Raw genomic sequence first — 26,322 nt, forward strand, 5'->3', positions numbered from 1 at the left:
AGACGTGCTTCTCCCTCAGTCCTGCGGTTGCTTCAGGATTTTGTTCCTTGAGTTGGCTGGAGTGGGCTCAGGCACGGAATTCTGGTGGTGTTTATAAATCACAATTATATCATTGTTCTTGTTGAATTAACAGGTTGATCCCTGTGGTTTGTAGAGGTATTTGGATCAGTTTAGCTGTAGACTGATTCTGCAAATCAGATAATAATTCCTTTTCTGCAAATAATTCCTTTTCTCGGGGTCAAGTAGGACTTAAATGATGAATATTGGACAAAATTTTCTTCTGACTACAGTTGTATTTGATCAACTGTTTTTTCACCCAACTCATATTTTCCTGTTAGGGGGACACAGGTATGGAAAACTGTATGAAAATTTGTTGAAATATTCCAGTTAGTGTCACCACATCTTCAGTTAAGAAACTTTTCTCTTTTTTTCCTTATGGGATTGAGCATAGCTATAAATTATACTTGGTTTTTGTCAACAGAAATGCAGTAAGAGAGTAAAAATATCAATGATGATGTCAGTTAATGCAAACCACAAAATTAAAAGTTAGAGCTGAGTTGTTTTGGGGTTTTTTTGGAAATTTTGAACTCTGCATTACATGAAGCTAAAAAATAAGAAAAAAAGGATTGGCAATATTTCTTTTTAAGGTATTACATACTCAGACTATGAGATTGTAAATAAGAAGGATTTGGAGAACTATAAAGTACATTTTCTAAATCTTCTATAATTACTTTCTTGAGCTTTCATGATAAAAATAAGATGTAGGATGGGTCCATTTGTATGGGACACATCTTGTTTTGTTAAATCCTTATAACATGTTTAATCCAAACTAGCTATAGCCATGCAATATAATTAGGACATTTAATCCTGTATATGTCACTTTTTCATTTTATTGAATGTCAGTGAGAAAGGGAAATAAACCTTGACAAAACCCTATTCTCTCACATGTCCATCTTTCTGTATCTATTGGGATTACTAAAGGGCACAGAAATTCCTCTGTGGCAAATTTAGCCAAGCAGCAGCATGGACTCTCTGGAAGGCAGGCTATTATTATTTTTGTAGAAAAATCTTGAGCTCTGTTGTGTGTAATGGCTAGGAAGGAAAAAAGCTTTCTGCACCAGGTGGTCTTAAGCTCTCAGTTTTGAAAATGGATTTCATACCCTCTGGAAATTCAGTCATTTTACATACCAGTGGAGGGAACAATCACATGGATCCATGAGGGTTCCTGTGCAGATTCCTGTGCTCTGGGATGAGCCACTGGGGTCCCTCCCAAGCTCACCCAGTCTGTGGTTCTGGGAGACACTTGGGGCTGAAGCATTGGTCTTGCAGCACTTTGTGTTCTGGTGGAGGTGGGATCCATCTACATTCAGAAAACTTGTGCTTTTATTGATTCCTAAATATAGCTATTCTGAACACAAAAAAAGGTGTTTCATGAAAGATTTTTTCTGCTGAAGTTTTGCTGTCTCTGTTTGGAGGTCACAGCTGTGGAACTAATGTAGCACTTTACAATTCTTTTTGGTTTTAATGAGTTTGGTCCTTGATGCTTCTCAGCTAAAAGAAAGGATTCTATCTGCAGTTCTAAATATTGGGAAATCGACTTCTCATTGATTCTCACTGCTTCTGTGTGTTGCAATGGATTTCTTTTTCTTCTTTTTTCATTAAAGTTCAAATTTTATTTCCTTGTACCATCATTTCTCCTTCTTACATGTCTTCCACCACTTGATCTTCTTTCCCTCAGAAAGAGATTCAAGCAAAATTGTGTTACTTTTTATTAACAGTTCCTATTATTTGCTAAGGTTTGTGCCTCCTCATATGCCTAGCCTTCCCTCTCCCACTTCCACTGCTCTCACTGAAGCAGATTATTCAAACTTTTCCTCCTCTGGACTGGAAAATGTCACAGAACCCTTCTTTTTGCCATTTGATGCAAAGCTGATTTAATCTGTCAACTGACATGTGAGCATTAACCTTTTTCTTCTGTGTTTTAACAGGACTGAATTTACCAAAAGCACAGAGAAAATATCAGTGTGCTAGGAATCCTAAAGTAAATCATCTTAAATTACTCTTCTCTTTGAATTTATATTCACTCAGGAAAGCAATTTATTTTGAAGATACGGGATTATTTCACAGTGGTTAAGTATGTTTTCAGGCTTTAATTGACATGACAGATCAGTAGTGATCCACTGTCATCACTGGCTTTTCTTGCTAACAGATTAGACTTTTTGAGTCTTTGACTCCCTCTTGATAAATTTCTCCGTATTAGATTTCACTTTCAGGCTAAGACTTACTTTATGGAATCAGCTGCTTTAGAGGTAGTTGGTGACACTTTCTGTCTCTAAAATTCTTGTCTAAGGGCATTGATAACTAAAACTTCAATTATAACCCTTTAGTGCCTATTTTCTGTAATGTCCTCAGAGTGGGATAAAGAACAAATAATTTCTCAGCCATTTCCATAAGCCCAGTCTGAAGGACTAATTCTGACAGGAGCTCTGGCAGCAGTTTTCCTGGATGGAAACTCACTGTGAGAAGAGTAATCTAGAACTGGAATAAGATGCATCAAGTAAATGTCTTTTAAATGTTTGTGTGACTGTAAACAATGCTAGCTAAACTGCAGTGAGATTTGTTTCACTTTATATAGCAATAGATTATTTCCAACATTGCTATAAAACATAATTATTATTCTGTCTTGTAAACCTGCTACCAGTTTTATGAATTTGTGCAGTACAGAACTTAAAGAAGCTTACTGGAAAGAAGGGACTGAGCCCCCTTGCAGTTTTTGCCATTAGTGTCTACATGGTTTTATGCAAGTGATTTCTTTCTTATTTCAGTATAGGAGTTCCAATATGGAGAGCAGGCTTTTTAATGCTATTGTTTTCTCCTTCAGAGATATAAAAGGGTTCATTAATCAGAATTGAATTTTATTCAGAACTGAAATTTATTAAAATCTTATTACTCAATTAGAATTGACAATTTTTATAATTTCCTATTCAGCTAGCTCCAGTATTGTTTGAAGACACCTGCTTTAGTTCTGCCATGATTGCTTTCCATCATCAAAATTGTGGGTATTATTTTTATTTCTTTTTAAAGCACCTCAGTAGCTGCCTTTCTCTTTCCCCAAACAAGCCCCAAAAATAAGAGCCAGCCAGTCAGGCAGAAGACCTGAGTGATTTTACTCACAAAAGTCTGAGGCACCTCTTAATCAAGCCAATATGTGAGTAGTTACTTTCACATAAGGAAAGTTTTAATAAGTGTGTCAGGGGCTATTACATGAAATCCTTTGTAGAAATCCAGATAAACAATAACTTCATTAAATAGATCCAGAGTATTGAAAGGGATTATTCTGCCAGGATGAAGGATCTTCTCTCCAGAAAATGCAGCTTCTGAATCTGTTAATAACACTGATATATAAAGAAGTCTGAATGCTCACTTCATCTGAGAACATTTTTTTTCTTCTCACGTGTATGGACAATAGAGTGGGGTATTCATTCTCACTTCAGGATATTGTTACCCTGACTGTAAAATCCATTCTTTGCATGGTTACAGCCCTTTCTGCCCATGGGGAATTACATTTCTCACTTCACCCATTCTTTCCTCCTACTGCTGAACGTGGTGGGAGCTTTAGGGAAATGCACTCCCTGGTCCTGGGGCTGTCAGCTGCAGAGAGGGCAGGAGCCAGCCCCACCTGGGTGACCTTCCAGGCATTGCTGTCTTCTTCAATCAGCTCTTGTTGTATCCCTGTGTGTGCTGAGTATGGAATAGCATCCCATGGTAATAACACAGAAGTGTAAAAACAGCCACCATCAAATCACTGGTGTGTTTTATTGAGACACCCAAATGGTGATCAGTAGAAAATGATAAAAGCAGAATTGGCAAAACAATCAAATATTTATTGCTTTTGTATCATTGCTAAATATTTATTTCAGATTGAAGCTGAGGATGTTGTAGATGTTGTAAATTTCTGTGGGTCTGCTTGTTGCTAGTGAAGAAGGAAGTTATTCATGCATGTCTTTGGATTAATTAATTATCCTGAGGTCATAGTTGCTTTTTAGCAGTGTCATGTTGCAGAGATGCCAAAATGAAATCAATCCGTGTGTAGTGACACGGATTCAACATCATTAAATCCTTTATTTCTCTCGTGTTTGTGGGAGCTGATGGAACATAATCTTCTGGAAAATTAAACAGTGAAACAGGCACCATGAGGTGAATCTCAGGGTGGGCTGACTGACATGGCACTCCCATTGCTTGCCAGGAATTCTCTCCCTCTGCCTTTTCTCAAAAGGCTGTGAGCATGTTCAGTTGAACACTGCTTCTGCCAAATGTAATAGTTTCATTTTCTTATAAGTAAACTATGATTAGCACTCTAGCACCAGACTTAGAGAAATCAATTAAGCATAGTTCCATCATGGGGGTTTCTTGTTTGAACCTGTAGTTTATTTAACAAGAGGTAGTGAAGGGTGGTTGTTGACAATTTTGTTTTTCAGAGTAAATTGTGAGCACTTTTTCTTTATAAAGTGTTTTCTTCAAGAAGAAAGAATATAGGATGAAGTATTTTTATGTGTTATTGGAGACAATGATAGGGTAATATTTCTCAGTTCAGTGGTTTTGGGGTTTTTTATGGATGTTGTGTATGTGAACCTACACACCTACTGCAAAATTGCAGAAGTCTTTAAATAATTTACAACAGTGTTGATGGCTTGGAAGCAGAGAGGTGTTAGTCCTTTGCAAAAGGGATTTTTCTCCTTTTTCCAATCTTTGTGAGATAGGTGCAAGAGTTACGTGCTTTCAAATTGCAGTGTGTGTGTGTATGTATATGCATATATGAATATACATAAATATGTATGACAGCCAGTTTAAATTTCAGCTAGAACTGCTGGTGAAAAAGGTGCTGCTTTTGCCATGGGCAAAATTGCAAAACTGTGCAGCCTGTCTGTGTTTGGTGCAATTACCATGTAATTCTCATCATACAGAGCCCTGCTGCAATGCACAGGAGGCTCAGCTGCCTTGGGTCTGTGGTGAAATTCTAGGGAACACTTGGAAAAGGGGATTCTCCTGATTCCTGGGTGTCAGTCTTCCATTATTGCCACTTTGATTCATATTTGGTTTTCATTTAATTTGCCTCCAGTAATATGGGACTTCAATAGAGAAATTGCATTTTGCCCAAACAAACTTCCTAGTTTTGCTTTCTTTTCATTCAGACAAGTTTGTTTGGTTTTTTTTAAGTAAGCAAATGATAAGGTGCTCAGAGACAAGTATAAATGCAGCATTTTATTTTCTGTCTCTTGTCAATGTCAGAATTTAGGGCATATCTACCAGATATTTTAAGGGAATGGAATTCAAGCTAGGCACGCAGTTTCTTTTCTTGGCCTGTATATCTATCCATCTGGAAATTGCATTGATACAATGGTTGTATCCTCTACATTGAGGTACCTGTGTTATTTAAATAATTGGGGCTGTTACACTGTTGTACAACTTAAAAGAAAAACCTGAGGCTGAATGAAAACACTGATACAGGCAAAACTGGTGTTCAAGTAGTTTAATCAAGAAAATCAATGCTGGAAAGGAGAAAAGAAGATGCTGGCTCTGGTGACCACATCAGTCCTTCTGCCATCAGCATTTGCCAGTGAGGTGATTCTTGTCTTTGTCTTCTTCTGTCCAGATTGGTAACTTCAGAATTCAGGAATCCACAAATCAACCTGTTTGCTGTTGTCTTATTTTGTGACTCTCTACAAATTCTTATAGAGCAAGAATGTCAATAATTCATAGTTCGCCTGGGGTAAAAGTTGAGAGCATGTTCTCCAGCCCAGTATGTAGGTGGAGCTTTGGAGTTGGAGACTTCTGATTGAAAATGTTTGTAAGGAAACTGTGAAGCATATAAAAGGATTTATTGTTGAGGGGTTGTTTTTTTTTCCTCAGAAAGCATTTCAAAATACAACTGTCATTCCTAAGAAAGGGAGTAAATGACAAAGTATGTTTTCTTTATTGACAAGTGATAATCTCAGAGTAGCAATGAAGAATCCCTCTGTGCTGCATTTTCCATTGTGATTCCAGGGTAGTGCTGAAACAGAGAGCAGAGTCTCATTCTGCCTAAGGAGGTGATGGTCTTTTGGGGTTTAATGAGCAAGGGGATTGCTGTACTGAGAGTGGCTCCTAGCAGATAATAGAATTAATTGAAATCAGAATGAGAAAAAAGGTTCATCATTAGTTTTTCATGGGTTTATCTGGAAGAGGGAGGTCTCCTGCCATTCTTTTCTTCTTAGATGACTTCCTCTATGTGCTAAATTTGCACTTTTGTATATCCATATTGCATTTGAAAAGAAATAAAGAACAGCAAATCTTTCAACGATTTAAATTTGGGGTGGGGGCGGAGGGTGGAATACAGCTGTCTGTGACATGATTTTATTTTTCATTTAAGATATGAATAAATATTTTAACAAGCAACCAAAAAGTATGAATGCATGCTTGAATTATTGGAAGTGTTTGGGTGGCTGGTTCCTATCCAGCTGTTCTTGGCACGTGATCTCCTTGAACTGTTCCAGATGTGATAAGGATATCACTGGGACCTGCTGCAGGCACCTTCAAATTCTATTTATTCTATTCTATTTTAAAATTTTCAAATTACTGTATTACAAAAGTCAGCCAGCTGTGCAACTTGTGGTCAATCACAGCTGAAAATCATAGTCCAGTGTTTGATGGTGCTTTCCCCCCTCATTCTAGGTATTTGTATTTTATTCTTGCTGTCTTTCTGTGTATGTCTAATGAGTGATGGACTGTAGCTTGTTTCTGGATATCAGGCTTTATGAAGAAAATCTGTTACCTATTCTTATCTGTTAACTTATCTGTTACTGATACTTATTCTTGGGCCTCTGCTATCCTGGAAGCCACAGTGGCATGACCCTTATGACATGCGACATTTTAATTTCAATTATATACAGCAGGGCAAATCTCTCTGTTACCAAAAGATGCAAAAAGCTATGATGTCGGCATTCTCCAAAAAAAATAGGTTTTGTGAGTAAAAGGCTCTATAAAAAGTTGCAGCATTCTTGGGAATCTTTTCAGTGTTCTCTGGGCTTATTGTTATTTACTTCAAAGGTTTTCTTTGGTAATACTCTTACAGCCCAAAAATAGTGTGCATTTCTGAGCTTCTACACCCATACTGAAACCAGCTTCACTGAGTTAGTTCACAAGATTTAAAATCTTTTGTGTAGGTTAAATTTGTATATTTCAGGCCTGGTGGTATTATCTCAATCCATTTACAATCAATCAATTCTTTCCATCAATACCCCTAGTATTTCATTTAAAACAAGTAAATGTGACCCTTTTTTTTTTCCATTAAGAAAAAGAAATGATTACTGATTAAGCACTAGAAAGTGGCTGAGCTTAGACTGCAATGATGATAATTTTCTGGTTTACTGTCCCTGTTAGAATCATAGGTTATTTTTCTGAAAGAAAATTCAGAAATAAGTAAGGGAATAGCTGTGAACTCCAATCCACTTAAATCTTAGATTAAGGACCTAGAATAGAGCCCACCTAGATCCTAGATTAAGTCTAAATCCTAGCTGTATGACTTTAATTGTACTTTGTGATGAGCAGGAGTCTTGTGCAGCTTCTCTGAGGAAGTGGGAAGCTCCCTGTCTGTATAAATGTGTGCCATGCACCTCGCAGGGTAAATGGGTGCTGGACACATTTTGTTCAAGTTTTGGGAATTTTAGGGGGTTTTGGAGTTATTTTTTCCTCAGGGAAGCTGTAGATTTTACATTAGAGGATTGGGAAAGAGTTTATAATTAGGAAATATTTTGTAATATAAGGGATGTTACTCATCAAGCACTTCTAAAAATCACCTAAATTTTGATGTGGGAGTGATTTTATTGAAACTTCACTCTGAAAGTTAGCTGTGGTTGAGTGCTTCTTTAGAGGAAGAAGATAAGCTCAGAGTGTGACAGGAGGATCCTCTGAGGCCGAGTGCTCATTCCATTGACTGTTAGACCTTCACATATTAGAGCTCTGAAAATAAGGACTAATAAGTCAGATGCATAATAAGGGTGTTTCTTTTGTGATTTAAATGAATAACTTTGAAACTGTCATTTTGGGACCTTCAATGATATTCTATATTTGAAAAGGCATTTCTGTAATTCTTATAACCTCTGTCGCTAAGGAATAGTATTTTAGGGGCAATGAAAAATTCAGGTAAGCTGTAGAATATCCACATTATTGTAAAAATTCAGGTTTTGGCTTTGGAACAGTTACAGAATTTAAAAGAAAGCAATAGTTGAATTTTATGAATGTCTTGGAAAAATTATCTCATCTTGCTCATCTGAAGTTATTTGTTATGTTGTGCAGTCAAACATCTGTTCAGAGTTTTAAAATAGTTAGAGATGACAGCAGTCCTCTACTGCTGGAGCATCCACAAGAGTATTGAACTGCCCCAGGATCTGTGTTTACAGAACATAGGCTGCATAAAATGCAGGAGATTAGGAAGGTGCAGAGGGAGTTGAAACTGTAGACAGCAACATATTTCATGTATGTTTTATTTATACTTGTGAAACCTGTGTTTACTGAGAGCTCAAGTAGGTGCATAAACAGGCAAACAAAAGTAATAAAGTACCAAACAACTAGCACAGTGCTAGCATAAAAAGAGCAGAAAAACCAAGAGTGAGTCTTTAGCTCTCTCTACAGTTGTAGTTTTCTTTTTTAAACTCGTTCTTTGGCTAATGGAGAGGGCTCTGTCTCAGACCAAGTAGGAAGGGAGCCTGATCCACCCTGCAATAAGGAAATTATTGCACCCATCCATAAGGAAATTCTTGCAGTTACTGAGAGTTCAGAGTGGTGTAAGTGCTCAGCCTGACAGTGCATAGGCTGGAGGAGAAGGCATTAAAATCCAGCCATAGCTCTGGTGATGCTGTCTGCATCCTTGCATTTTTATTGGGCTCCCAAAACTTGATGTTCTCACGAGAGGTGTGGGTCCACAGTATGCTTTAAATTTGAGATTCATTCCACCTAAAAAGATTTGCCCCTGTGATCTGCAGGCTGTTCAGGTTAATACAGTGCTCTTGGGGTGCCAAAGCATCGAGGTGGCCGTAGCCTGAATTCTGCCTGGGAGTAGCCTGAGTAGCCTTGGCACTGAGCTGCTTCCTCTCAGGAAGGTCTTGCCAGGCTGCTTGTCAGGGAAGCTGGGATGGAAGAGCTGGTTTCACTCAGGAGGCACTGCCCTGGTGAGGACAGCTCAGCTGGCCACATTTCCTCTCTGCTGCAGCAAGGAAATTTTATCGTCTCAGCAGATGGCCAGAAATGCTGAAACTCTGATTTAATTAACTGCAATCCCACCACCAGACAGCAGCTCTTGTGGCTGCATCTGGAAGTAGGGCAGAATGCTTAAGGGGTAATATTGTCCTTCTGAAATTGAATTAGGCAAACTTTGGGACATCTAGGGGTTACATAAACATTGTTGGTGGGTTGGAGAGGAAAGAGTAAGTGTTAAATTGATAAGGGGATTAGAGTGCAAAAAGTCTTTTGAGAGCGCTGCTGTTCTTCCTCCTGAAGATAAGCAAGGTTGTGCTGAGCAGTTTGGTAGTCTCAGTTGCAGTGCCTGGAAGTCAGCTTGGGTTTTAAAAGTTTTAAAAGTGTGGTAGAGAGATGGACATGAAAAAACAGATTGTGGGCTTAAAGCATGTGAGCCTTGCATTACGTGAGCATTTGATTGTTAGGCAAGCTTCAGTTTCACAGAAAAGAGCAGCTTGTCCCAGCTCCTTCTAGTCCTGCTCTGGGGGGTGAGCTGGGGGTGTGTGAGCCCAGCCAAGCCCAGGTGTCAGGACACCCTTTCCACAGGTATCCACAGACCCTCTCCTGGGAATGGAAACAGCAGAGCATCCTTCCTTTCCTCCTGGGAATACAGGGACAGCAGGAAGGCTTTGCAGTGAATTTGACTCCCCTGTTTCACTGAAATAATGGTTGGATGCTGACTGGATACTAAGGTGGAGGTGAGGAAACTTAAGGCTCTACATTAAAAAAGGAGTCTAGAGAATAATTCTTATTTTAATTTCCACTTGCTCTGAGAAACCTTTGTTCTGTGTACACATTCCTTCTTCCTAAGGAAGGCCTAAGGCTTGGATAAGCTCAGTTATACACAGTGAACTTCAGAAGTGGTTTTGCTGCACTTTCTTTGTAATCTAACTAGTGCTGCTTCCCTTTTATGAATCATCAAAGGCCCTCCTTTTTCTGAAATCCCCAGCTCCATACACAGAGATAGCAGGAAGATGCAGAAAGGCTGTGGGTGATTGTTGAAATATAAGTGTCTTGAGGAAGAATTCAGTAAGCCTCTGATTGAGGTGGTTGAAAAAAATAGGTGCAATGTTTTACAAATGCTTTTATTGTGCTGATGGGTTTGGTAGTTGCTTTCCAGTAGTGAATTAGTACAGATCACATCACCCAGACTCAAGAAAAATGGCTTGTTTTTTTCCAACCATCTGCTTAGCTGTAAATTGGTTTCTCCAAGCTGTATGCAGTCTTTTGCTTTGCCTCTGTCTCTGCTTTAGCTCATGCTTCCTATTTTTTATCTCCTCAGGGTGCAATGTACTGTATCAATCAAAATAGGATAAAAAGGTCAAAAGTCTTCAAATGTTTTTATAAAAAGGGGAAAAATGGAACTAATATAATCACCTCATACGTGGCATTTCATTTATGTCATTTATTTGTTATATTATGGCTCTAAGTGAGGTGACTTACTTTGAAAGCAATGGTGATGAAACCAGACCTCCTCAAGCTCTGGGGCATGGAGGGAAGAAAACAAGATATATATATATAGAGAGAGAGGGAGAGAGACAGATCCTAGACTGCTTTAGTAAGTAAAGTAACCTCTGTGATTGATTTCCATGATTCATGTGAGCTCTTTACTTACGAAGCAGAGGATGTTAGTTTCAGATTTGGAACTCTTTTTTTCTTCTTATCTGTGGCTCATGATGCTGAATGATTGTTAACAATTATACTTGAGGAAATATACTGGGCTTCGCTAAAGCTTGCTTCACTAAAGCTTGCTTCTCTAGAATTGATTTCATTTTGTTCTAGGTTGGGTGAGAAGGGGTTCGTGGGGGGTTGGGTCTATGTTTGTTTGTTTTTGCAGTGGGAACTATTGTAATTGTCAGAGAAATGATCTTTTCATGGATCAGAGAATTGTTAAGGTAGGAAGACACCTCTGCAGATCATCTGGTCCAGCCCCCTCTCAAGCTGATCAGTTACTTCAGGCTGTTCAGGACTTTGCACCTGAGTTTTGAATATTTCAAAAGATGGAACCTGGGCAACCTGTTACAATATTTTGCAACCCTCAGAGTAAACCAGAGGTGTTTAAATGGAGTCTTCTGTACTTCAGTGTGGTTTCATTGTCTTTTCACTGGGTAACACTGAGAAAGAGGGTTCTGTGTTCTGTGGAGAGTGAAGGGCCTGGGGCCGACCAAAAGGGAGCTGAAGAAAGCAGCTCTTCCCTGACACACCTTTGTTACTTACTGACTCCACTGAGTCCCTTCCACAGCACTCTGGGACTCAGGTTATTAGCGGTGATAGATATGCAAAACTCTTCTAATTACTTGAAATGGTTTTTTCCTGACACGAGTAGATTTTGAAGTTTCAAAGGAAAAAAAAAACTTCAGGATTGATGGATTTAATTTTCTATGATACGGCTCTAGAGACAGAAGCCTTTATATTAAATTGTAAATCTTTGCAGATTGAGTTTGTTTAAATAAGGCATAATTTTATATTTAATATCTGGGAAAACCATTTTTTATGAAGCCAAGAAGATATTTTTGTAGATGATGAAGATGAACAATTTTCATGGGTTTATGATTACCATCAAAAGATGAAACTCTTGAAAAGCATTGTTTGGAATTAAAAAATATTTTTACCTGTCTGCTAAAATTAATGCAGATGTGCTATTTCTATTATTTTTGTGTAGTAGCCATATGGTTTGTACGGCAAGAAATATATTCTAAAATGAGTGGGAAAATGTCTATTTGCTAATTCAGACAGCAAGTTTAAGTTTCTTGGGTTTTGTTTTTGTTTTGTGTTCCTTTTTTTGTTTTGTTTTGTTTTTTAACATTTAGTTTGTAATTAGGCTGAATTAAATGATGAAGCCAGGCATGCCAAAATGGCCAAGAACAAACCTAAGTAATTAATTTTATGCTTTACATTAGATCATGTAAACCTGAGATGTTAAAATGCTGATTTCTAACCCAGGTTTAACTGGACTTTTGCATCAGAGATACATGTTTTCATTCACTTTGTGGGGTTTTTTGGACTCCAGAGGAATAATAGAAGCAAGTTAATATGAACATGGATTTAAAACCCATAGATCTAAATCAATAGTGCAATCTTTAAAAAGTTCATTAAGTGTATAAATGAAAAGGACAGCAGTGTGTTTCTTCCTTAATGTTATTTATAAGACTTGAGATGTTTAGTCATTATGCTGACTTCAAGTTGGTAGCATGAGTGTATTAATCTCTATTGCATAGGTTCCATTTTAAAAATTTTATATCAAATCAAATTAAACCATTTCACTGTAAGTCCCATGTGAATGCTTACAGATTGTTTAGCACAAAATAAATTGAAAGCAATACCAAGTTGAAGTGCAGTTGATGTTTTTTTCTTTATGAATCTTGAACTCAGACTTGTATGAAGTAAATGAGGAGTATTTTAAACTACAAGTATATGGATTCCCTCACTTTATGCTGGTTATCTTAACTGTTTCATTAAAATATTAGCCAGATATTTTGAGAAGTTTTCTTCCCCACTATGCACTTGGGAGGAACATATTTGGGCTGGAGAACTATAGGTTTCAGCTCTTCAAGTGGATGTAATAAGGCATCATTTTGTTACTGAATCTTACTTTTTCTCTGTAAAATGGAGTAGCTCTAAACCAGGTTTTATGCTTTTTCCATTTTTCAAAATGGGAGTGTTGTTTTGTATGAAAAATATACTATAAACCATCTTAGCAGGATAAAATCCAAATTAAATTTACAATGTAGATAATTTAAGTAGTGGAGGGGAGTAAAGGGGCAAAAACATCTAAAAGGAAGAGCCAACGAATTTCAGCAATAAGCAAAAGATGATGAGGATATTTTTCAGAACTGTTCTCTTGTGTTTAGAAACACACTGAGTTGGTAAGAATAAATAAAATTAATGAATGTCTTATTTCTAATAAATGTGAAAGAGTAAAGACAACCAAGAAGGAAAAGGTTATTTGGTATTATTGGAAAAAGCAAGACTGGTCATTCTTTATTTTCTGATCTATGTACTGACATTTAAAGGAACTACAGCTGAGGGGAGAAAACCTCATTAGAGGCATAGGTAAACATATAATGAGTTTATAGAGTAATTACTCCAGTCATAGTATAAATATTTTCATATATCAATTCCATGCACAAAAGTGAGATAAACTGTTTCACTGCAGGGCTGGTCTGACTTTTGAACAATCAATTTCTATATAAATGCAGTTATTTAGCTGTGCAGTTATGAGGAGAGAAATGCCAGTAAATAGCAATGGAGTGAAAATATCAAGGGTGGCAATATTTTATTTAGAATAGTCTGTAACAAAGGGAATGAAGAAATGTCCAAGGTAACCTTAGATTAGCTAACTCAGTTAACCCTAATAAAATAACTACTGCATTATGGAACACACCTTGGGCTGCCAAATTTTACCAAAATCACAGTAAATTTGTGAGCAGTAATCTCTGTTGAGCTGTTTGCTTCTGTGCCATGATATAAACAGTGTCTGAATGAGCTATTATAGCATTATACTGAAACAACAAAACCTTGAGCTTCTGAGATATTTAGAGAATTGAACAAGGTATCAAGAGAGGTAGAGGCATGAGACTGAAGTGTGTAGTCAGTGAATTTTCTGACAGTGAAAGATAACTAACCTGTAAGTCATAAAGACACCAGTGCTGTCTCTTTGACAGGTTGAAGACTGGGTCAAATGCAGAGCTGATGGTTTCAAAGTGCTTTTGGGGCACTCAGCTGGCAATTGTACCTTCAGGAGCCCCCACCTGTGCTGTTTACAGCTCTGCTGTTGGGATGCTCTGTTCCAGAGGCAGCCCTGAAAGTTCTTCGGGTTTGCTGATGCTTTTTTTCCTTGTGTGCCCAGGTGGGAAATTACAGGGGAGTAGCAGAGATCAGGTGTCTTCCAGCAGCCCCTGTTTCTCTGCAGATTTGCTGCACACCAACTTGCAGAGTCTTTCCTCTGAATCTCTGTGGCACTACTGGCATTGAGGCCCTAAAAAAATGAGGAAAAACAGTAAAACTCTTGAAGCTAAATGGTGAAGCTCAGCATGTCTGGATACTGGGCCCATCCTGGTCTGTGGTTTGGCTGGTAGCCAGCCTCAGAGGTCACTGACACAAGGCTTTCCTCCCTACTTGTTTGTGGTGCTTTAACCCCAGACTCTTGCACCTGCTCCTTCTCCCCCCCAGTGACAGGATGGGAATTGAAAGGGAAGGAGGGAGAAAACCTGTGGGTGGAAGAAAATCCAGTTTAATAGGGAAAACAAAAGCCCTGCATGTGAGCAAAGTAAAACAAGGAATGAATTCCCCACTTCCCATCCTCAGGCAGGTGTTCAGCCACTCCCAGCAGGAGACGGCAAGGAAAACAGACATCATCCCTCCAAGTGTCACCCTCTTCCTTCCTTTTTTCCCAGCTTTTTTATATTGCTGAGCATGGCACCGTGTGGTGTGGTCGTTTGAGGTCATCATCTTGGCTGTGTCCTCTCCCAGCTCCTTGTGCACCCCCAGCCTCCTCAGTGCCAGAAGCAGAAAAGGCCTCGTTATGCTGTGCAAACACAGTTCAGCAATAAGGAAAACATCCTTGTATTGTGCTTCCAGCACAAATCCACAAATGTAGCTCTGGAGCAGCTACTATGAAGAATATGAGCTCTAATCCAGCCAAAGCCAGCACGTTTCTGTTCTGTACTCCAAAACACAAGGAGCCTTTATGTCCTGTTTCTAGAAAGGAGCTTATATCCTGCATGGCAGTGGATGGAAATGCCAAGATTTGCTTTGTTTGTTACTTGGTATATTAATATTTTAGAATCTCAATCTGAAAATGAAAATTAGAATATCCTAATTTTTCTTGTAATCAATGTTTAATGCATGTTTCATTAACACAGCTTCACTTTATAAAAATTCTCAATATTTTTTCTCTGAACAAAAACATAATAAGTGAGCTTGACAATACAGGATTTCTCCTTTCTGCACAAAATGACAAAGGTATATTTATTTTATTACCCAAATGGCTTTAGTGTTTACATTGCCATCATTATTGCGTATCTCTTGATAACTTTACCTCAAAAAATTCCAGCCACAGGGAAGGCTGTGCTGATCTTGTGACACTGCTATTCCAGCAGCACTGGCAGGGATGATGCTGTTCAGTAACAGGCTGAAGGTCACACAGGAGGAGAGTGGGGTGGCTCCTGGAGCTGAGCTGATGAGCAGGCAACCTCAGGTTTTTTCCTTCTAAAGGTTTTAGTCTTTAGAAATTAGTTCCTTTGAAATAAGAATGAATACAACCAGAATGACCTGTTCTGCTTCTTTTGTGTGTATGTGATGGGGAGGATTTTGTAGCACTGTCACAGGCAGTGTGAACTCTGCTGCATTTCTTTCACCTGAATTCAGAAGAGAATTATCAGGAGCACATAGCTGAGTTCAGTTCAGTTGATTTATGATTAGGAATTCAAGAGAAGCAAATGTATTCATCAAATTTCCTAGGGACGTCTTGTCAGAGACTAATTCTAATCCACAAAATGTTCTTAAATGGGAACAATGACTTTGCTGATTGTTGCTTTCTGCTGCCATTATTTTGAAAATGGAATCAAGAAAGAGTCTTGTATGTATGACCAGTATGTTCTGGCAGCAAGCATGTCAGTTCTGTGCTACCCATTGTAGTTACTGTTATTTCATAATACTCCAATCCTCAAAGTTTTCCTTTTTGTTGGGCTTGGCAGGTGGTGGCAGAGCATGGGTGGCTTCTCATGCAACTGCCTACTTTTACAAAAAGTGTTGAGAAGAGATGAAAATTGTTCATTCAAATGTAGTAGGTCCTTTTGTGAACACTGTTCTTTTCTGTGCATAATTACATCTTATATAGAAAATGGCCACATTTCTAGTTTTCCATTGGGAAAAAAGTTTCCTCTTTGCACAAGTAAATAATAATGTCACTGATGGGTCAGGTACTATCTGTAGTCAAGGGGTATTTCCTGCAGCTAATACACACCCTGTAGTCTAAAGCATGCTCATCCAAACCCTACTAAATTACAAATATTTTGGCTGGTGAAGCTTTATTAAGTTGCGTTAATAATTCATGGACCAAAACACTTGACTCTTTAGAATTTTTTGTGGTGTGGGTTCTTTTAAGTCATACAAGAAACTCATTCAGAAGGCTAAATCTATGTAGTGATACTTTTGCCATAATGTCCTTGCAATACATACTTTTCTCTTCAGAAAAAAAAGAATATTCTGCACAAGACTAAAATTTTCTGGTTTTAATAGGGCAACTTTAAAGATTTTTATTTTTTTAGTAAGCAATTTTAAAGATCTTCAGAGAGTGGCCTGTTTGAATTTTAAAACTAGTCCTCCTCTGGGCTCTAAATGATATTTAATATGCTAAGGAAGGGTTATTCTGCAAAATGTTCCTCTATTTGAACTTTGGTAGGCAATTACAGTGTATGTCAAATTTTTCTTATCTCTGAAATGTGATGTGTGGAGACCATAGAAAATACAGTAGCAGAGGCATGTTTATCTCCTGCCTTGAAGTCAGGGGCCGTGGTTTGTGTAGACCATTGGGTAGGAGTTAAGGATACTTTACTGACACCTCTGAGTGGCTCCAATTATTTTTTTCCAAACCAGGTATAAAAACAGGTACAAAGCAAATGGCTCACTGAATTGCTGAGGGGTTTTGAGTTCCTGGCAGAGGCACTCTGTCTCTGTAGGTAAGCACTGGCTTGATGTGACCTTGAGCTTCTTAGGAGAGGAGTCTGTGACAAGCAGTATTCAATGTAGATATTATTACTAGACAAGCTGAATTCCTGGGTGTATTTTAAATTTTGTCAAAAAAATTAAATAGAAAGTTTTGCTGCCATTTGAAAAATGATCTTTATTATGCAGGGCCAGGTTGGTAGTCTTGCATGCCCCATGAAAAGCAAAGGATCCTTTGTACTTCTAGCCTGGGCTGGAAACAAAAAATTCAATTTCTCTGGGCATTTTTTGGTCGTGCTATTGAATTGGGAAATATTCGATGTAATAAAGTGAAAAATGTATTTGACAGTTTTTGAAAAAAGTCCAGGGCTCTGTTGCTTTTATTAAGTAGCTGGAAGCCAAAGATTTTAATGTTGGGCTTGTAATATTTGTGGAGAGGAAAGTGGGAAGAGACACATCCATCAAACCTGTTAAGCCACTTAGGAGTGAGTTTGCACCTCTCCTTACAATTACCTCATTTGTTGTTATAATTGCCATCTTTAACAAATGGCTCTTGAAGGGCACCAAACCCCACAATACCAAATATAAATCTTACATCTTTCAGTCCTTTTATTGATTTCTTAGATATTTTTTTCTAACTAGGTCCAGTCCCTGGTAGATGTTTTCAAAGAAGAGTTTTGAAGGGTTTTTATTTATAAAGATGGCAATCTTAGGCAGGCCTAATATAAAGCAAGGGTCTTGTTTTCATTTGTTTTTTCAAGTATTGAAGGTGGCTTTCATCTGTGCTGTGTGAGGCTTTGAATATGGTGTGAGATCACTTTCCATTTATTCAAAATCTTTCTCGTGGCTGATGACTGCCATGCATAATGAAAGACTATGTTCATTTATCATCCATGGTAAATCATTGATCACAGAGGTGTCTTGTGGAGAAACCTAATCAAAGTTTTTCAGTTTTTCTGGTTGGTTAAACTCAGAACGGCATAGAAATGATTGCTCAGTTAGTTGGTTAAACATTTGGTTTATTAGGTGATACTCACAGACCGTTTCTAAGGGTTTTTTTGTGGTTTACAGATGTGGTTTGTTGTTAAGGAGATTAAGGCAGATGGCAAAGGTAATTCTTATCACTTGAAAAACACAAATACCATGTATTACTGTGAACTGTTATCCAGGTGTGGATATGCCACAAATGAATTTGATAGCAAATAACTGTCAATAATATATTTATATATCTTTGGATACAAAACCTAACCAGAGTTGTAAGTGAATTCAGTAGTCTGGAACCATTATGTAACAATTCTGCTTAGGCTATGTGCACTGATTAAGAATATGAAACTTTCTTTTTTCTTTTTTTTTCTTTTAAGGAAACACCTTCAAATTAAAGAAAATGTGTCTGTTGTTGAGGGAAAGGAAATTATCATTAGTTCAGGTTCTGTCATGGATGGCTGGATGGCTTGAATGGCTTTACTAACATATCTGGTTAATTTTATTTCTTGTTATGACCTACCTGTTAGGAAAGACAAAGAAGGCAAACCATCTGTATCAGGAAAGGAATGATCATTCAGTAGTTCCAGCATAATTATGGATGAGGCATTTGAGTCAAATCCACATAACTCCTTTTCAAATGTTAAAAGCCTCATTTAGTTCAGTGGTTCCTACAGAGGATTTACTAAAGTGTCCCCATTTAGTTTCTCCAAGGCTAAAGGATCCTGAAACACTGGAGTCAACAAATTAGCTGGAAGTTTTATTATCTAAATCTGGGCAATGTCTCAGGGCTTTGTAGCTGTGACCTCTACTCTTTATGCCATCTACTGAGAGAGCATAGCAGTCCTTCTCTCTTAGAGGATAAATAAGAGCTGCAGTATGTTCTCTTATTGGCATCTGAATCTTAGTGCAGGGGATATAATGGTGACAGGAGAAAATAATTTGCAACTGATCCACTGAGATGGATTATTCTAATTAATATCATCTTTGAGACTGCCAGTTTGCAGTTTTACAAGGGGATGGAAATGTATGTTGATTTGGATTCACTGCAAAAATTAAATTTCATTTTTCAGAGGTACTATTAATTCCATCTTTGAAATTGCATTACTTCTGTTTATGAGACTAGAATCAGATTATAGGTTCATATAAGTTAATCTTTTGGGCACTGTGCTATTATGACTTTTTTTTTAGTATTACAAATCACCTTTGGCCTAGGACATGCTTCTTTTTCCTGGTGTGTAGTCCTACATCTTTCTCTTCTGGTGTAGTCTGTCCCTGAGATGCACATATCATTTTCAACATTTTCATTTGAAATAAACTCACTTTTTTTTTTTTTTGCCAAATTCTTTGTGCAGAAAAACTATTTTCTGCATATTTCTTCACATGGTCAGAGGCAATGTGATCACCACACTTGGGGTAGAGGGAGAATTGTTTCCATTTCAGATGGATGGATATCACAGAGAAGGAGGAAAGGGATGGGGATTTAGTATTGCCTTCTTTTGTAGCCTCTGCAGTTTGCTGCTGCCACTCTCTCTTCTGCATTCTCCACCTTCCTGTCCCTTGACAAGTAACTATTTAGGCTTAATAGGGATGTGGAGCTCTATATGGAAGTGTTTGGGGAAAACGTAAATCCTGATATTATTGGCTTCTTGGCCTGAAGTTTTATGTCCTACCCTAAGACTTCTATGTAGGTTCTCTTTCTTCCCTTTCTGCTGCCTTAAATCTATTTTATTCTTAATCTTTGTTTATTGTGCAATTTGCTCCACCCTCACCCACATTCACTTTATTTTTTCAAATGTATCCAACATTAAAAATTAGAGTGCTGTGTTAGTCTTATGAGTGACAGTCATATATTTGAAATGTCCCTTGGCTCCATAAGGTTGCACAAGAAACAGTTCTGGAAAATGTCCACAGAAAGTGTCTGTGATCTCTTTGGCTAGAACAAACATGTATTAGTACCGTTTAACATTAGCAAAAACAATGAAAGAATGAATAAAGTCTCTCATACTGTACTTACTTTTTAGGTGCAAATGTGCTTAAGTAAAAAGGAAAAAGCCTTCTCACGAGGAATGAGAGATGTGTTTGTGCCTGTATGTTTTCACACAGAGGTCATTGTGGCTGACTTCACAAAGTGCAATGCACAATGCAGTTTGTTACTGGTGACCTCAAAAAAATCATCTGGGAAAGTACATTGCCAAAAAAAGATGTCAAGAAGACACGATGAAATAATCCTAGCTGAATTTAGCACTTATCCGTTAGGGATATGCTGTTTGCAAGCATTTCAGCAGTGCAGAGTGGCTTTACCTGTGCTTGTCTTTTCATACCATGTAATCAGAAGGATTTAGCTAATTCCATTCATACAGCACAATCCTGTTCATATTTTTGGTCTAGAGCCTAGACAGACACACTCATTTGGGTGAAAATCTGAATGCAAAAGGAGAATTCCTTTTTTTCCCTATTTACTTTGCAAAGAGGCTGCAATTAACACCATTTTTAGACCCCTTTGCGTGGTGTGCACTTAAGCCCAGGCCTGCTGATGCAGTGCCGTGCTTGGAGCTGTTCCTGGTGCTGGAATGGATCTTAGCCTGTCCTCTCCAGCCTTTGCTGCAAGGGTCCCACATTCACATCAGATCTTTTGCTTTGCTACAGGCAATATCTTATCCATGTTATTTTTATTTTCTATTTTTTTCCTTTTTTTTTAATGGTATCTCTAATAAACATTAGTTTGTCTCAGAATTGAGTGATCATTTCTGAAACCATGAGCTGCACCTAAGCATTTCTCAAGGTTTCTCTGGTAACTCATGGCTTTTTTATTGCATCCGTAAATATGTATTTGATCATTCACACTGCATATGGCAATATTGAGTGACCTCATTTGGACTTTGCTGAACTTCTGTATGTGTCACCACAGTGCTGCTTTCATAGGGTTTTCTGCAGTGGGTTGTTGTGCTTTCTTACCTAGAGGTGTGATACCGATGAGCAGCATGTGTGCATATCACATCTGCCTATTTAGGACACATGGTAGATGCTTTTGCTAAGATTATGGGATGCCACAACATGATCAACTTTTATCATATTGTAGCATTATAACTGTCAAATGTATATTCTGCAAAGCTTAAGGCCTTAACATGCACAAGTTTGAACTGGGGTGTCATAATGGCAGAGCAATTATTGCAAATTTTTTGCTTTCAGATATTTAAAAAAGAATTTGTTAAGGGAAGCTGAAGACTTAATTTTTATCTTTGCTGAAAAACTTAATGCAGTTTAAAAAACCAAGCTATGTTTGGCCATCAAGTTGTAGAATAATTGAGGCTGAAAAAGCCCTTTAGGATCTGTAAGACCAAACATTAACCCATGTCTAAACCTCGGCACCACATCTACACAGCTTTAAGTACCTCCAGGGATGCTTACCCCACCGCTTCCTATGACAGCCTGTCCCAATGCCTGACCACAGTTTCAGTAAAGAATTTTTTCCTAATGCCCAATCTAACCCTTCCCTGGTGCAGTTTGAGGTTATTACCTCTGATCCTGTCACTTCTTACCTGGGAGAAGAGACCAACCCCCACCTCACTGCACCCTCTTTTCAGGGACCTGTAGAAGAGCATAAGGTCCTCCTGAGCCTCCTTTTCTCTGGCTAAACCTGCCCAGTTCCCACAGCAGTCTCCTTTGTGCTCCACTCCCTTCACCAGCTCCATTACCCTTGTCTGGACTCGCTCCAGCACCTGAATGTCCCTCTTGTGTTGAGGGACAGAGAACTGGACACAGGATTCAAGGTGCAGTCTCACCATAATAGGTATTATCTGAGTGTGAGGTTATGGTGTTACATTAAAAGATTGTCCTTTGGAGTATCATCCACCTCTGTACTAAATTTTGAAAGAAACATGTTCCCCTTGTGGCGTGTTTGTCAGAGGTACAGGTAAGTGAAAATGTCCACGTGCACTGATGAGCTCTTGGCACAGCTCTTCCAGGAGATACCACTCTGTGACTCTCTCCTCACATGCCTTTATTAGCAACACTTTAAGATAGAGGGTCTTAAGTCTGTAATATGGTATTTATAACCAGGGCAGGTGCAAATGTGTGTCAAAAAGTGAATAGAAAATGCTCAAAGAAAGCAAGAATCCCCACCAGTGCAGGTTGTACTTAAGCTTTGGTGTGGGATCTGCCAGCTCCTCTCAAGACTGTGAAGAAGGGTTTCTTTTTGATGTGAGGCAGCTTCTGATGTTTCATAATCAGAGGCAGAAGATGCATGGGTCAGTACCTGAGTACATGTGGACTTCACTTTTTTCTGACTAGTGGACAGTTATAATTAATTGAGCATTTTTTCCTTGACCAATAGCTTATGGCTGCTGACATGGGATCTGAATGAAACAAAACCTGAACAGTTTTTTCAAGTCAGTTATTTTATAGATAAGGTGATCTCAAAGCAGTACCTCATATCCATCAGGGAGAAAGGCCAAAAGGGAGGTTTTGAAATATTATATGTATGGGGATTTGAATCTTTTTTCTTACTGCAGATTTTTACTACATCTTTGGGTCTGATGGGAACATATTTTACATATTTTCTCACAAATGTTCTTCCTAATCCCTGAGTCAATGCTGGTGAGATGCACTTCTCATTGAACCATTAATTTATAAAACCAAAAGCGTATTAAAAGGCAGCATTTAGAGGAGGCCTGATTACAAACATTGTGAAGGAGCAGATAACTTCTTCTCCTGACATTATCCCATCATTCAAGCTGCAGTTGTCAACCCTAATGAAAGGTGGTGATGCTGATTTGAGCATATTGCTTATGTGATGTGCAAGAGCTTTGGGAGATAAGGAATCCCTGGTGCTATCATTTATAATTAAAGTGTCCATCACTTTCCTCTGAAAAACTACTTGACGAATAAATAATTAAAGATCTGATTCTGATACACTTAGTTGAAATGAGACTTGTGAGAACAGTTCAAAAGCAGCAAATGGAATTTCTTCGAAGTAAGGCTTCAAGATAAATAATAATATTACAATCTCAGTCAAAGCCAATTCTTGTTTGTTGAGGCAGGAGGGTATTCTGGTTTGTGTGCTTTAAAATCTAATCTCACAGGCATCTTAAACTTCCTGCTTGCAAACAATGCCTGCTGATGTCTATCTAACCACAGTATAAACTGGTATTAAAATTAATGGCTATCTAACTGTTCCCTCCTTTTTCAGATAGCCAGAGCATAAGTTGTCTGTCTCATGGTTTGTGCAGCATGGAAGCTTTATAAAGTGCTATGTTACCTGAAGAGTTTATTTTACTTGCAGTTATGCGTACTTTATACAGATTTTTTTCTTTGGTTGTTCCACTGAATTGATATTTAAAAGAATGGTTATGCTAGAACAATGTTTGTTTTCATAGTTTCTAAAATAATCAAAAGGTTTGAGGGGAAATTTTTTGAAATACACATTATTTTACCTGCTTCCATTGTGTTCCAGTAATAACCATGCTCCCACTGGAGTGCAAATAACTTGCATATTGTGGAGCTGCAGTGTTGGCAGGGTTGGTTTGGTGCCTTGAGATTAACCTTTCACTGCCGCATGCGTATGTTTGTCATTTATCCCCTTTTCCTCAGGTGCAAAGAGGGCTACCAAGGAGTCCGCTGTGACCAATTTTTGCCGAAAACCGACTCAATCTTGTCAGATCCAAGTACGTCAAATGTTTTTCTTCTATTTCCAATCCATGCTGGAGGCTGCTCTTGCCATGTGAGATGACCCTTTGCCTGTAGTCAGACAGTCCCTGCTGGGGGCCACTGCAGATGTGTGTCTCAAACAGGGATGCTCTTGCTGGTAGGGTAAAACCACGTCATCCAGTCTCTGTTCTTGTGAAACGTGCTGCTCCAGCAGGGCACATGGTTCCTTATGGTTTGGAATAATACTGTCCCTGCTTAGAGCCAAAAGATTTGTGTTTCTCTACTTTTGAGTCAACAACAAATAAAATTACATAATCCAAAAGGAAACCTGGTATAGAGTGCAAAGTGGTTCCTTCAAAAGGAAATAAATGCACATTGTGTGGCACTGAAGAGATTATAATCTCCTTGAAAATAGATTATATCAGTTTACATGGAAGTTAATTATTTTTCACTTTGACAAGTCATTTGCTGTCTATTTGCATAAATAATAAATAATAAAGATGTACTTTCAGATAGTACTGTGGAGACAAAGTAACTTTCTACATGTCAGAATAACATCTGCATATATCTTCTCTTACTCCACTGTTTCTCTTTCTAAATTCTCTTGACTAAAAAAACTATGCCAAAAATATTATCCCAGATGAATTTTTGGAAGATCAATCCATTTAATTATGTTTATCTTACATTTTTAAATGAAGTGACGTACAACAAAGGGTCATATCCAATCTCTTGGTTTTGTTCATATACCTGGAAACTGTAGCATATTAAGTCTTCTGGTTTTGGGTACTCTTTAGATTAGATTTTAGTTGTTTTGGTTTTGTTTTTTTTTGTTTGTTTTTTTTTTTTGAAGAGCAATGCTTGTTTTTCTAGTCTTTGTGCATTTTAATTTATTTTCTTCTGTTTTTCCATGTGAAAACCTGTTTCCAAAGGCACCTGTTGCTTTGTAGTTCTCTGTGTTGTATAGCTCCCATTTCGGTTTGCTTTGTGTTTGGTTTATTTTCTCCTTAGCTTGACCTTTAATGGTAAAGTGCAGAGCTTGTAGTGAATAGGCAGATTGTACCTCAGCCAAGTTGTATGTGCATGTGTCAGTACAGAAGCTCTGTATATGTCAAAGAAAAAGGTAGTTTGTATCCTGTGAATCTGGGAAAGGACAGATGATGAACAGCCTGGCAGGGTGGTACCTGTCTGACCTGGTTTTCACAGGGGACTCTGGCTTTACTCTCTCAACAGTAGAGGTTAAATCCATGCAGGTCCAACACAAAGCCCCAAAAAGGCTCCCGGATTGGGCTGCATCTAACAAGACCAAAATCCCTACAGTCTTTATCTAGTGCAGACAGTATTTTTTTCTTTCTTCATGTTGGTTGCACAGACTTGCTTCTCTTTTTTAGGAGATGCATACTCAAGTTGGGTTCTGGCTGGATTGTTTCCAGAGCATTTTTCAGCCACATGATAGTGAGGCTAAGTGCTGCTGAAACAGCCTTTTTATACCTTCTGAAAACAAAAACTACTTTTTTCTTTTTATTTTGTTGAGATTTTCTTTCAAAATTGTATTATTTAGAGTATGTACAGAGGAGGGGCTTTGGCTTGACATTGTCATGGGTCCACTGGGCACCCCTGTGGCCCAAAAGGAGCCTCTCTTTTAGTATGAATGAAGAAGGTTAACATGAGTTAGGTATGTTTCTAGTCAGTTTTGAAATTTATCTTGTATTTGAGCCTTGTCTGTTTTCAAAAGAGGAAAAGACAGGACCAGTTCAGGTCCATTTCTGTGTGCTGGCATCATGTGATATACCTCAGTGTGTGTGTGTGTGTGTGCACATGCACTTGTTCTAAGGATGTCAAGCCTGGAAGGAAGATAATTGAACTTTCTGCTGCAGCTGGACAGTAACAACACTTTGTTCAGGAGTTAAATCAGTTATCTTCCTTCTGGTGAGAGGAAAAAAAAGTAATATCATGCTGATAAGTAGCACTCAGTAGCAGAAGTGTTTGTTATTTGCATAACCTGAGGAGTGTAAAAAGTATTTGACACAGTAGTCAAGCACAGTATTATCATCTTCAAAGGCTCTGGGTTTGCACTGCCAAAACTTAGGTTTGTGGTTGAATGTGTTTGGATTAGAAAGAGAATGCCTGAAGGGTGAATTTGGAGGTGGCTTCAGAAAGAAGCGATTTTTTAAATGCAACACTAAATTTCTGAAATCTGGAAAATGCGATGAGGACTCTTTTGTCTAGGCTGCATGGAGCCAGCACTGGCTGGTGTCAGTCAAGCTTTGTGAACAAGTCCAGCACATTTGAGTTTCATGGGATTGCTGAGGGTGTTCTGGTGTGAATGTGTTGTTGATGACACATCTGCTAACATTTAGCTTATTTGAAGTTTGCATGCATGAAGTACTGAAGCAATGTTTTTGTCTTACCTTGCCTGTGATACCACAGGTTGTATTTTCAGAATATACCCTTGTCATGACTGGGAAGCGAATCTGTGCCAGTCACTTGATAAATAGCAACAATTTTGTTATAAAGTTGTTACTTATGTACATGGGCCAAAGCATCTTGATTTTTTTTTTGTCATTGTTTTTTAAATGGCCTGCTAAAACAAATCAAGCTTGTTCAGTGTAGCTATTATCTGCGTATTATTTTCATAGTGGAAAATAGTGTGTTATGGCCCTGCAATACTTTTAATACCAGCTTCTTACTTCATTCTAGATGTATGCTAGGCAGGTCTTGGCTTTGCATCACAGATATTAATACAAATTATGT

General features: G+C 38.2%; 1 protein-coding gene across 1 annotated transcript in view; it reads left to right on the plus strand.

Moving 5' to 3' along the window:
• Positions 1-26,322, plus strand: part of NRG3 (neuregulin 3) — a 345,643-nt gene that overhangs the window by 214,644 nt on the left and 104,677 nt on the right. Inside the window, exon 3 of the mRNA XM_066555046.1 lies at positions 23,515-23,588. Within this exon, the coding sequence (XP_066411143.1) occupies positions 23,515-23,588 (74 nt within the window). The remainder of the gene's footprint in view (positions 1-23,514; positions 23,589-26,322) is intronic.

Source organism: Molothrus aeneus, chromosome 8 (assembly GCF_037042795.1).
Source record: "Molothrus aeneus isolate 106 chromosome 8, BPBGC_Maene_1.0, whole genome shotgun sequence".
Taxonomy (NCBI): domain Eukaryota; kingdom Metazoa; phylum Chordata; class Aves; order Passeriformes; family Icteridae; genus Molothrus; species Molothrus aeneus.